This window comes from Marmota flaviventris, chromosome 4, assembly GCF_047511675.1.
Source record: "Marmota flaviventris isolate mMarFla1 chromosome 4, mMarFla1.hap1, whole genome shotgun sequence".
Classification (NCBI taxonomy): domain Eukaryota; kingdom Metazoa; phylum Chordata; class Mammalia; order Rodentia; family Sciuridae; genus Marmota; species Marmota flaviventris.
The window spans coordinates 50,411,774-50,425,581 of NC_092501.1; the positions used below are offsets into that span (position 1 = coordinate 50,411,774).

The 13,808-nt window shown below is 33.7% G+C and overlaps 1 protein-coding gene across 4 annotated transcripts in view; it reads left to right on the top strand.

Moving 5' to 3' along the window:
• Ppp3cb (protein phosphatase 3 catalytic subunit beta) overlaps window positions 1–13,808 on the top strand; it is a 52,409-nt gene that overhangs the window by 32,444 nt on the left and 6,157 nt on the right. For 2 of the 4 annotated variants that reach the window (XM_027931203.2, XM_027931205.2), the window contains exons 10-12: window positions 2,706–2,783; window positions 10,159–10,243; window positions 11,764–11,861. In XM_027931203.2, the coding sequence (XP_027787004.1) occupies window positions 2,706–2,783; window positions 10,159–10,243; window positions 11,764–11,861 (261 nt within the window). The remainder of the gene's footprint in view (window positions 1–2,705; window positions 2,784–10,158; window positions 10,244–11,763; window positions 11,862–13,808) is intronic. The other 2 variants (XM_027931204.2, XM_027931206.2) reach the window with 1 other exon arrangement.

The following is a 13,808-nucleotide window of genomic DNA, read 5'->3' on the forward strand; positions in this document are numbered from 1 at the left end:
TCATTTTTTTTTCACAATACCTTTACTTTATTTATTTTTATATGGTGCTGAGAATTGAATCCAGGACCCTGCATGAGCTAGGCGAGTGCTCTACTGCTGAGCCACAACCCCAACCCTCATTCATTCATTTTTATGTGGTGCTGAGGATTGAACCCAGGGCCCTGCACGTGCTAGGTGAGCGCTCTACCGCTGAGCCACAACCCCAGTCCCTTTATTTTATTTTATTTTATTTATTTTTATGTGGTGGTGAGGATCTAACCCAGTGCCTCATACCCACTAGGCAAGCGCTTTACCACTGAGCCACAACTCCAGCCCCTATAAAGTAGTTTTGAATTGTATTTCCCCAGTGAATAGTGATATTGAACATCTTTTCATGGGCTATTGGCCATTTATATATCTTTACATGAATGTATTTTCAAATCCTTTGTTCATTTATAATTAGGTGTTTTTTCTTTTTTTTTAAACTGTTGTTCTCTCTCTCTTTTTTTTTTTTATGTATTCTAGAAGCAAATCTCTTATTAGATAAATGGTTTTCAAATATTTTCTCCTGTTCTATGGGTTGGCTTTTCGTTTTCTTAACAGTGTCCTTTGAAACACAAGATTCTTGTTTTGTTTTATTTTTGAGACAGGATCTTACTATATTGTGCAGGCTGGCCCCAAACTCCTGAGCTCAAGTGATCCTCCTGCTTTAACCTCCTGAGTAGCTGTAGTTATAAGCTGGTGCTACCATGCCCAGCAACATTTTGATAAGTACTATTTATCTATTTTTTGTTTTGTTGTTTATGCTTTTGGTGTCATATTGAGGAAACCATTGCCTAATCCGAGCTCATAGAGATAACCCCTTTGTTTTTTACTGAGTTTTATTTTGTTACTAAGAGTTTTATAGTTTTAGCTGTTATGTATGGGTCTTTGTTCCATTTTGAGTTAATTTTTGTAAGTATCGTGATACTTTGTTCTTTTTCAGTGGATTTGTCATTTACCAGAAGTCTTTCCTTTTCCAGAAGGTCTTTGATATCTTTGAATACTTACAGAATAGTTTTTCTCTCTCACTTTTGTTTGATATGTTGGTCTCCCTCGGTAGTTGATAGCCTTTTATGGTTAAAGACTGCCTTTCATATCTGAATCCCAAAGCCTTAGCATACTTACCTAGCATTGGTTGTGCTTTTAATACATTTGTAGAAGGAAAAGTAGGTTTGTAGCAGTGATACTGAATTTTATTCTGGGTATATTCATTTCAGAACATCCACTGGCTAATAGTCAATAGGTATTTTTATTTATTAATTGAAACTTAATTCTTTTGTGTGTGTGTGTGTGTGTGTGTGTGTGTGTGTGGTGCTGGGGATTGAACCCAGGGCCCTGTGCATGCGAGGCAAGCAGTGTATCAACTGAGCTATATCCCCAGTCCATATCTTTCTTATTTTATGGACTCATTTGTTAGATATTTATTGGGTGCCTATTTTGTGCCAGGCATTGTGTTAGGCTCTGGAAACCAAACCTAAGTGGAGAACAAAACAGTGTCCTGCACTCATGGGACTTTCAATTTAGTAGGGAAAGCAAACAATATACAAATGGTTTAAGACAGTTTGGCAATAAACTATCAAGGAAATCCAGAACCTGAAGGAAGAGATCAAGACTGGAAATAAAGATTTTGGAATTAGCTGGACATGGTGGTGCACACCTTTAATCCCACCTACTTGGGGAGGCTGAGGTAGGAGATCCCAAGTTTGAGATCAGCCTCAGCAAAATAACGGTATTCTATCTCAAAATAAAAAATAAAAGGTACAGGGGTAATAACTCAGTGGTAAAGTACTCCTGGGTTTAATTCCCAGTATCACAGTAGTGCTGGGGGTGGGAGAGATTCTGGAATCATCTGCAAAAAGGTGATATTTAAACTGTAATTGTAGTAATGGATGGAATTGTTAAGAAATGGGACTTATAAAAAGAATAAGACTGCAGAGAGGATCTTGAAGACATACAAATTTTGTTTGAAAACATGGTCTCACAAGTAGGAAAACCAGAAGAGTAGATTCCTGGTAACCAAAAAAAGAGAGAAGGGAAATTTAATATAATCAAGGAGAGGAATAAGCCTATGAAAGAGCCATGGATTCAGATTGTCACATGGTCATTAGTAATTTTAGAAATAAATTTGCTGTGGCTGTTCATTCTCATATATATATATATCGACACAACACTTTATTTATTTATTTATTTATCTATTTATTTATTTTTAATATGGTGCTGAGGATCGAACCCAGCACCTCACATGTGCTAGGCTAGTGCTCTACCGCTGAGCCACAACCCCATCCCCTGTGGCTGGTTTTTGAAAGATTGAATCCTGGGACATTTTTGAAACAGGAGATCTGTGCCGTGATTATTTTCTTACTCTTTAATGCCATATCTATGAATGAAGACTTGAAATGTGTACATTCATCTGTTATTTCTCTGTTCTCATCTCTTTGGGGTTTGATTTTTTTTTTTTCCTGAGGGACTTGAAAATTTATTCCATAAAAGAATTGCTTTCTCTCAGACTTCTTATTCCTGCTTTCATTTTGAAAGCCTTTACAAACTTAATTTCATTATTTCTGCTATCAGAATGTGTCTTCTTGAGTTAAACATTATTTGGCCTTTTGTATGAATCCTTGCTGTGCATTCGTAGACAGTTGTTATGGGCAACTAACATGTAACTTTTTTTCTTTTTTAAATAGTGACAGAAATGTTGGTAAATGTTCTGAGTATTTGCTCTGATGATGAATTAATGACTGAAGGTGAAGACCAGTTTGATGGTATGATTACTTATCTTACTATTTTTTATTTGAAATGGTATCTCTTAACTGTTCAGCCTCAATATATACTTTATTGCAAAAGGAAAGTGATTGTTTTCAGATGGCTATCCTGTTTGATAAGTGACAAGTCACTTTCAGATAACGTTTAATATTTTTAAATGATTATAAGTATTTTTAAATGGTGATATGGAGAAAAAGGTGAATTTTAGAAAAGGGAAAATTTGAAAGATAGAACAGAAGAAAAGGAAAATTGAAAAATATTAGTGGGATGTGGTTCTTCATGAATATGAACACTGCTTTTTGAAGTCAGGACTTAGTGTAGTATTCTTAGTAAATTAGAAACATGCATGAACTCCCAGTATTGCTTTCACTTCTTCTTTGCAGACACCAAATTAAGCTATTCTCAATTTAGTGTGGTTATGTTCTAAAGGACCATTTGTTAGTTTACTAGAAATTATGAAATGATTTTTTTCCATAGAAACAAGGTTATATATGGTTGCTAATTCTATATAAGCCAATAAGTCTATGTACCCAATGCATATTTATAATATAAGTGAATACCATAGGGAAAAAATTTCCTTTTTTCCTGTATTGTTTTATTGGTGCATTATAGTTGCTTTAGTTTTGACATTTTGAAATTTTTATTTAAGACTTTAACTGAGTAAATAAAAAGGTAAACAAATTATAATGTGTTTGTTTTTACTGTTTTTTATATTTGTCAGTATTTAAATATTTTCATGTGTTAAATATGGTCTACATATTGGTAAGATTTAAGAGCTGCATCTCCCTTTCTTCTTACCTCCTTCCCTTCTTTCCTTCCTTCTTTCTTTTCTTCTCTTTCCCTTCCCCTTTGCTTTTGCCTTTACCTTTTTTGGGACTTGATATATTGCCTAAGCTGGCTTCAAACTCCTGGGCTCAAGCTATCCTGCCTTAGCCTCCCTAATAGCTGGGACTACAGGTGCATGCCATCACACCTAGCAATGCCTATATATTTCTGTGTTTATTAATATGGCATAATTTTCTTCATTAATCTCATATTTGGCAATTGTGCTGTCCTAAATTATCTTTATTATGAATTGTAGTGCAATAACGTATTTGTACAATAGCTTTTATTTATCTACTTGGAAAAATTTCATGATGGGAATTATAGACTTAAAGAATATGAATATTAGCCTCACTATTTTATGTGTTAACAACCACATTGCTTTGCAGAAGAATTGTGAACAATATGAATTACTTCTAGCAGTAAATCCCTGCACCTATGTCTCCATAGGTCCCACCTCTTTGAATTTTGGTCATTTTTTCTTATTTTACTTGATGGCTGTCTAGTAGGAAATTAGAGTTGGATAAATTTACATTTCTTTGATTTTTAATGGTGCTATTTTTCTAGCTGTGTAAACTATTCACCTTAATTGATCACTTATTGAACAAAATCTGAGTAAAAACTATGCAAATTTTTTTCTAACCACAACAAGTGTTTTATTTGTTTGCTTTTGTTTTTGTTGTGCTAGGGATTGAACTCAGGGCCTCTGGCATGCTAAGCAGATACTCTACCACATGCTATATTCCCATCCACAAGAGTGATTCTTACACACTTGTAAACCCATTTGTTGAAATTGCAGAGTGACTATATAGAAATGTTACTGCTATCTCTTGGTGGCAGGCAGAAAGCTATGCTTTTACTCTTATACATTTATATCAGTTATTTTTTGGTTTGGATAATAAGCTTAGTAGTAATATTTTATGCTTTTTATTTTCTTTTGATGTTTGTGTAGAAGTTTTTTAGCTTAACGTATTTTGTCAAATGCTTTTTATTAAAAATTTTAAATGATTTTAAGTAGATATTTCTTTTTCCTGTTCTGATATCACTGTTGTAAGTTCCAGGCTCATACTGTAGTAGGTCCTTACAATGCGTGTGTGCCTTCAGGCAAGTCACTTAACCTCTGTTTCCCTTCTCTTCAAAGTGAGGATAATACCTACTTCAAAATATAGGCATTGAGATAATGAATTATCGAGAGTCATTGAAATAGTTCTTGGCACATTGCCTACTGAATTTGTTAGGTAAAGTTTTTTAGTAATTTGTCAAATGCTGTGAAATACCAAGTGAGTATTTCAGTTGGTATTATGTAACTCTATACCTGTATCTTCCAAACTAAAGATATCTATAAAATAACTTTATTTACTATAATTACACTATCAAATATATAATTATTTCATTTAAGATAATATGTAGTTTTGTTTAGAAAAATGATTATCATCAAGTTAAATTAATACTTTAGTATTTTATAAATTCCTATTATTATTATAACTGGCATTTCTCAGCATATTTTCTAGCTATATAAAGTAATACATTATATATTTGTAGACTTACATTCAACAATTTAGGTCAATAGAATTATTTTATACAGCAATTTTTAATTATTTTCCATAACTTTTAAAATATATCATTTACATCAAGCTGATATTATTACTTTCTTATTTTTAACCTTTCCTTTTTAAAAAAATTAGATGTAGATGTACACAATACCTTTATTTATTTATTTTTCATAGCTTTATTTATTCATTTATTTTTTATGTGGTGCTGAGGATTGAATCCAGGGCCTCATATGTGCTAGGTAAGCGCTCTACCACTGAGCTACAACACAGCCCTCCTTTCCTTTTATCTTTAAAAATTCTTAGCAATGTCAATAGTATGTTGAATAGAAATAGTAGTAGGTAATGCTTTATTCTTTTTTCTATAATAAAAAGCAGAGGCTGGGCTGGGGATATAGCTCAGTTGTTAGAGTACCTGCCTCGCATGCACGAGTACCACAAAAAAAAAAAAAAAAAAAAAAGCAAAAGCTGGATGTAGTGGCACACCTTCCCAGCTACTTGGGAAACTGAGGCAGGAGAATTGCAAGTTTCAGACTAGCCTTGGCAACTTAGATCCTATCTCAGAACAAAAAATAGAAAGGGTTGGGGAAAGTGGTAAAGTGTCCCTGGTTTCAATCCCCTATACTCCCCTCCCTGAAAAAGCAAAAAGTTTTTTTGTTTAAACTATGTTACTTGATTTTAGGTACCTATGATTTATATGAAAATAGACACTAAATCATTTTTTTGAGATTCAACCAAGAAATAAATATATCATATTCTTTAAAAAAAAAAAAAAAAGGTAAATGTGTTGGGGTTGTGGCTCAGTGGTAGAGCGCTTGTCTAGCATGTATGAGGCACTGGATTTGATCCCCAGCACCACATAAAAATAAACAAATAAAATAAAGATATTATGTCCATCTACAACTAAAAAAATATTTTTAAAAATCACATAAATGAACATACAAAATGTATTACCCTCTAGTTAGATTTTATGCATATTAATGTTTTTCTATCAGTGTGATATATTATGCTAATTTTTCACTTTTTACATCATTAGATTCCAAAGAAATTGAATTTGATTATTAGAGAAACATTATGACTTAATGAAAAAGATAATGATTTAGGAATCTTGTCACTACTATTTACTAGCAGCATAATCTTGGAAAAGTCACTTAATTTTTTTGGGATCTTCTCATCCATAAATGAGAATAGAGAAGATGAAAATTATTTCCCACTCTTAAGTAATTTAAAATCTTTTCAGCACCATTTATGACAATGTTTCTATGGGAAAATACATTGAGTTCCAGCTTTGAATACTAGAAATAGATGTTCCTTCACAGCCAACATGACAGGTGCATTTATTCCTCATTTTTTCACCTTTGCCCTATAAAGTATTAGGAGCAGGAACTCTTAAGAAAAAGTTTTAAAAATATACATGTAGGTGTTTGCATGGAGGAATGGAAGTGATTTGGGAGATGAAGAACATGGAAGGAATATGGGAGAGGATATTAGGGTAGATACTAAGGTTTTGAAAGGGATAAAGAACAGAGCTACCAGAACTAGGTATATTTCTCCTCACTCATATTTCCTTATTTCATCCCCCTTATCCCATTCCTCTTTTCTCCTTTTCTTTTACCATGATGGCAGGGCTTCTCTTCACCTTCCTCTTTTCCTTTGTAGCAATGGAACCATCCTTGGATGGTCTGGGAAGAAATCTGACTTAAGAAATAAAATTTGATGGAATGGGGTTTGCTGTGGGGGCAGAATGAGGATTTAGCTTTTCTTTGGGGAAAAGGAGGTAGCAGAATTAGTGATTACATAGTGGCAGGAAGGAAAGAGCATTTTTTGTATGTTCAAGTCTGAGATTAAGTAAAGGAATAAGAATCTTTATTCTTAAAAGATGTATCTTGGTACTCGGAATTGTTTAATGTATGTGTGGGGTTGTTTTTAAGACAAATTTGTACGAACATTGCATGTAGAAATGCATATAGCTTCCCTTTTAGAGGTATTATTTAGTCATAAAATTTTTTGAAGACTGATAATTAGAATGCCTACTATTTCTTTCAGATATTTAACTTTTTGTCTTCAGTTTGGTAAAGAAAATACATAATCCATATGTGTTATAGTATTACTAAACTTTGCATTTCCTGTAATGCAATCATGTGTCTTAGCATTAGAATGAAAGATACCTTAAATTCAAATGAAACAACCAGTACTGCCTACTCTTAGAGCTATTACTTGCTTTGAAACAGTCTGTTGCTATTTTTGCAAAAAGATGCCCCCCAAACTCCCAGACTGGATTGAGAACATTAAGTGCATGTTGCTTCTGATTATATGCAAAAGTTCTGCAATTCAGATTCAAGAAAACATGTATTCTTATATAGTGTAGGAGGCTGAGCTTTTGCTTTATTTATTGAGAATAGGTAAGGTTTTTTACTGAGGTAGTTTATAAAGTTACCTGTATATACTACAGGTTTTGCAGATGATGTTGTCATTGAAGAACCACACAAGTTTGTATCTGATTTGTGTCATTACCTTTCACTTAACATACTTCCATGGATGACACATTTCTTTAGGGGTATGAGTATAAATGTGCGATTGTTGTTAGCACAGTTTTTTATCAGTCTTATGTGTTTTCACGTGTTTTTTTCTGTCCTTAATTATGTCTACTTTCATCAAATATTATAACCATTCTGTCCATAATTTCTTCTGAACACATATCTTTTAAGAAATCTCTACTTTAGAGCTTTACTCAGTGGCATCCCTCTTTTATTCTTCAGATTCTACAATACTACATTTTTCAAATTTTCAAATATGAGGGCCTTCATTATTCTCCCTTTCTTTCTACATTCATTCTTCAGTACCACTGCCAAGTTAAATCTCTATCTTTTTATTTGTCTCAACCACCTTTTCTCCATCATTCACTTCCTTTTTTCTGGACTCTCCATCTGAAGAACGGCTCATATATGGCAATAAAAAAGGTACAGACCAGACAGAGTAATGTTGTTTTGAAATATGACTTCATAGGTTATCCTCATGTCCATGTAAGTTAGCACATTCATTCAGGAATGTTTATGCAGAGTCCTTTTGGACCTTGTGCAAATTTAGTTTAAGTTTTATCAGAATTAGTATTGATATTTTTAGAAGTCATATTCCAAGATATCTGTCTTTCTGTGCATGGAAATATTTTCCCTCTTTTCATTCCTCTTGTTTTAAAATTTCATTCTTTTGCTTATTTGTAATGTTTTATACTTTTCCCTGCATGATTAGGGGTGTTTGATTGTCTGTCTTATTCCCCAAAGTAATTTTACTGTGGACATTTACTTTAATATGTAATATGATGCATGATGTGTTTGTAGACTGATTTAAAATCCTGATTTTTACAGTGTTTTATATTCTTGTGAATTTTTTTTTCATTTGGAATCAGTATAGTTTATATATAATTTGGTTTTGTAGACATACAAATTAAACCTAATGTACTTTGTTATAGCCATCCTTCCCAGTCCCCTACTGATCACCCCCAGTCTAGCTATTTGAAAACTTATGTCAATTTTAAAACATAATGTTTATATTAATTCATTAGAATAAAATTAGACATACCTTGTATGCTTGGACAAGTCACTTAATAAACTTAATGACTTTGTTTATAAAGTGAGAATGAATTTTACAGTGTCCCTAATGTCTCTTCAGATTCTAATATTCTATGATTCTTAGATTTTTAGTAATTTTTTTGGTATTTGAAAAAATATGTATCTAATGCTGTGGTATGCACACAGTTTTGCACTTATAAAAAGCTGTAGCTTCAGTGCTCATAGTATTATCCTTTAGAACATCATGAACACAGTCGTGGAGCCTTTTTCTCTAAAATATATCTGTTGTTTTCATCTTTGAAATTGGATTTCTTTTTCTGTTTCCTGTGATCAGTTCCAGTGGTCATCTTAGTTTTTAATTACATGTATTTGTACGTTGCTTGAATTTTAAATTAAATGTTTTAGCTTAGAAGACTTAATAATTGTTCAGATCTCTGTATATCTAAGGCCCCTTTTGCTGTAGCATCTTTAGCCTTTCCTTAACATTCTCCTCAACCATGGTGCTTCCATATGTGTGTTTTCATCATGTTGAAGCACAACTTTAAGGAACCACACTCTTGGGTCCACAGTGATTCTGATTGCTATATATGAGATAACAGGACAGATTGTTTTTCTTTCTGGAGGCCAAGGGAAGGAAGATATAATCTTTGAGTCTTCATTCAGTCAAAGATCCAGTTGTTTTGGTATATTCTGTATCAGTGATAGTACAACTAACCCTTTAGATATGAGGTAGTAGTGGTCCTTAAGCCAGTTTTTCAGAAAGTCTTTTCTCATTGTTCATACTCACCTACAGTTTTAAGAGCTCATATATACTTGCATGACCTTAGAGGACAACTGGTCAATGAGGTTGAGATATGCATTGTTGTTAAAATGCTGGTATGGTCTTTAGTTTGAGATTGCCTGCATTGTAGTCCCTTTATATCATTATTTTTAGATCAAGTTGGAACAAGGAAGCTTATTCTTTCCTAGTATGATGGTTTATTTTCAGCCTGCATGTTAAAAGCTTTTATGATAGTTAGGGTTAGACTTAAGACTGATATCTTGTCTGTTAGGCTGCATGCCTGTAGGCTCTCATGAAAGTTAAAGACAATATAAGATTATTAGTAGTTTTCTCCTCTAGTTTGAGATGCTGCAAGTTGGGCTTAAGTTTTTTTTCCCCCATTGCTGTTTTACTGATTAGTGAGTAGTATGAGATAATTAAAGTTTGTGGGTTACTTTTCATCTGTTCTGTGTCAGACTTCAGCATTTGACCCATGTTTACCAAAGCTAATACTGAGGGAGCAGGAAACTTTTTGGCATGAGTCTCTTCCATGTGAGCTGGTGGCAGGGGACTTGGTATTATTGGTTCAGATGAATGTGGAATAGGCTAACAGAATAATGCAAGTGTGGATGCCCTAAACTTGAGTCTCTCTTTCTATTTATTCCATTGAAAGTAGGTTCAGCTGCAGCCCGGAAAGAAATCATAAGAAACAAAATTCGAGCTATTGGAAAGATGGCAAGAGTCTTCTCTGTTCTCAGGTAATGATATATTTTCCTGATTATTTGTTTTGTAGAAATTGATTTCATTGTTCTTTATTTATGAGCATCATCGTGGTTGACATCTAAAAGAAACATGGTAAAGAAGTTAGGTTGTACATTTATGTGCTGAAGAAGGGAACACAAGTTCTTTTAGTTCTTTTTTTTGCAGGGGGTGGTACTGGGGATTGAACTCAGGGACACTCAACCACTGAGCCACATCCCCAATCCTATTTTGTATTTTGTTTAGAGACAGGGTTTCATGAGTTGCTTAATGCCTCGCTGTTGCTGAGGCTAGCTTTGAAATTCGTGATCTTCCTGTCTCAGCCTCCCAAGCCACTGGGATTACAGGCGTGCATCACCGCTTCCGGCTCAGGTTCTTTTAAATCTAGGGGTATTTTGTTTGTTTGCTTTTGGATTTTTGTTGTTGTTGTTGTTTGTGTTTTGTTTTGTGGTGCTAGAGATTGAACCCAGGATATTTGCATGCTAAACATGCATTTTGTCACTGAGCCACACCCTAGCTCCCATACTAGGATTTTTGACTTTTGTGATTCGATTCTTCATTGCCAATTTGGGTATCTCTTGTTCTGTGATGAAAGCACTAAATTTACACCTTGAAAATTAGATCACAGCCAGGTTCAGTGGTACACCTTTGTAATCCCAGCAGCTTGGGAGGCTGAGGCAGGAGAGTCATGAGTTCAAATTCAGCTTCAGCCACTTAGCAAGGCGCTAAGCAACTCAATGAGACCCTGTCTCTAAATAAAATACAAAAATGGGCTAGGGATGTGGCTCAGTGGTTAAGTACACCTGAGTTCAATCCTCAGTACTCCCTCCCCTGCCCCCCCAAAAAAAGAAAATTAAATCAGAATAAGAAGGAGGGGAAATACTCTTTCTTTAGAGTATTTCTAATGATTTTACTTATTCATATAGAATGTCTCTTTTGCTGGGGCCTCATATTAAATTTTCTGGAGTTAATTTAAGAAGACCAAGTTTAATCATGCAAATGAATAAGCCAATCCTTAAAATTTTGTTTGCAAACTGAGTGTGGTGGTGCATTTCTGTAATCCAGCCACTTGAGAGGCTAAGGAAGGAGGATCCCAAGTTGAGGCCAGCCTGGGCAATTTAGCCTGACCCTGTCTCAAAACAAAAGGACTGGGAATATCGCTCAGTGCTTGCCTAGTATGTGGGAGGCTTCAATCCACTGCATCACAAATTAATTAATTAATTTGCAAAATTGATTATATCAGACACTTGAACTTCCGGGCATATGAAATATTTTCTGAATTGTATGATGTCCACTGATAATCTTACCACATATTTAATAAAGCTTTTGAAGAAAAACTCTTAGTTGTAAGGTATACTCTTATATCTGAAACATTTAGAATATGGAAAAATATGTCTTAGAATTGAGGGAAATATGGTAATAACAATGAGTATTGTAAAGTATATATGGCCTGTATCCCTTCTTTTAAACCAAGTACTTATTAGAAATCTTTAATGTTTATTTTATTTCTCTGCTGTAGGGAGGAGAGTGAAAGCGTGCTGACACTCAAGGGCCTGACTCCCACAGGGATGTTGCCTAGTGGAGTGTTGGCTGGAGGACGGCAGACCCTGCAAAGTGGTAATGATGTTATGCAACTTGCTGTGCCTCAGATGGACTGGGGCACACCTCACTCTTTTGCTAACAATTCACATAATGCATGCAGGGAATTCCTTCTGCTTTTTAGTTCCTGTCTCAGCACCTGACACAGGCAGGTTACTATATGATAGGTAGTGTCTAATTAATACCTGACTATGGCAGAATATGGATAGACTGGATAGTTCTTTCAGTTAAAAATAATGGTTGGGTCCTCAGCTTTTCATGAAAAGATATGGGAGCAGCTTATAAAGTTTGAAATATATATTTATTTATTCATTTGTCTAATTCATCCTTTTCTTTTAAAAGCCCCACGTTAGAATGTGAATCAGGGGCATCCATATCACTAAAATGGAAATGTAATTCCAAGTTTCTTATTTTTTTTTAATTCATGTAATTGTATTAGATAATGCTATATTTTCAAATTCTTTATTTTAGAATTAACAATCTGCTTAGACCCTAGAACAGTATTTATGTTTTTCACTTGCCAAAAGATTTTATGCAAGGTTTTGTACCATGGTAAAATGATGCCAAAGTTTGTTTTCTGTGGTGTTTGTCAAATGTTCTATGTATAATTGACTGTCTGTAACATGCTGTTTCCTTCCTCTGCAGATGTAGCTGCTTTCCTAAATCTGTCTGTCTTTCTATAGGTTAGCTATATGTTTGTAAAAGTATGTTCAGTTAAATTACTCTATCAGACATTTTGTCTGTCTTTTGATGTAGAAGCAGCTTTGTAGCACCTTGTTTTGAGGTTTGCTGCATTTGTTGCTGCACTTTGTGCATTCTGAACATGAATGTAACATTAGATATTAAGTCATTGTTATAAGGGGTTGAATTTAAATCCTGTAAGTCAAAATTGAAAGGGTGTTATTAAGTGTGCCTTTATTTTGCATGAAAATAAAAAGAATTATGCGTAAAGCATTTCTGTAATCTGGCTCTTTGAATATTTTATATATTTTTTAAATGAACTTTTTGGCATAAGTATTTGTGTAATCACTGGGTTAACTTTTTAAAGCCCATTACAGATTAAATAGAAGAAAGTGATGTGAGTGTTGTAGTCTATACACAGTAACTCGGATTGTAAATTTCTTTCCCTGGTGGTTGGAAACAATAATTGTGAAGTAAAAAAGCCTGAATTTATATTTTATTGTAGCCACTTCTGACAGCCCTCCAAGGGTCAGTGTTCTATTGAAAACAGGCAGCAACAGACTTGATGTTTTACTTGGTATGAATAACAGTTTCTTTTTGGTGTTCTAATTAGTGATTTTTTTTTAAAGTTAAAAAAAATGGAAATTAAAAAATTTTTATTAACTTCTAATTAGATTGACCTTTCACAGTTTCATTCAGTCCCATAATAAACCCTTTTTAATAAACGTGGTTTTTTTTCCTTTAGACAAATAATTTTTACTTGTAGTCTATACATGTTCTATTTTATATGTTACTGTATTGTCTGCTTCCACTACTGGCATATTTGAGAAGTACAACTGTTTTGAAATTATAGTTTCAAATTTTCATTTGGAATGAAATTTCTTACTTCCCCTTAATGATGTTGGGCATTAAATCCAGCATGCTAAGCACATACTCCACAACTGAGCTGTACCTCTTGCCCTGTTTCTTTCTCTTTTTTTAATTAATTAAAAAACTATACTTTCTCTTGACATTACTTGCCCTCCTTTAAAATATTATGAACATTAGAAAACTAAGCTAAAAAGAATTTCATGAATGTACATAAAACAAATTAAGAAGACTTTAAACATTCAATAAACCTAGCAAAAATGTTAATTAGAAAAGGAGGACTCTTAGTAGCTTAAGAAATGTTATACTTTTCTTCCTCTTTGTTTAGGAAAAAACCTGAAAGGGTATCATGCTTAATAAATCTACACTATAAACATCTCTCAAGTATCTATATCTATATATCTATATCTATCTATC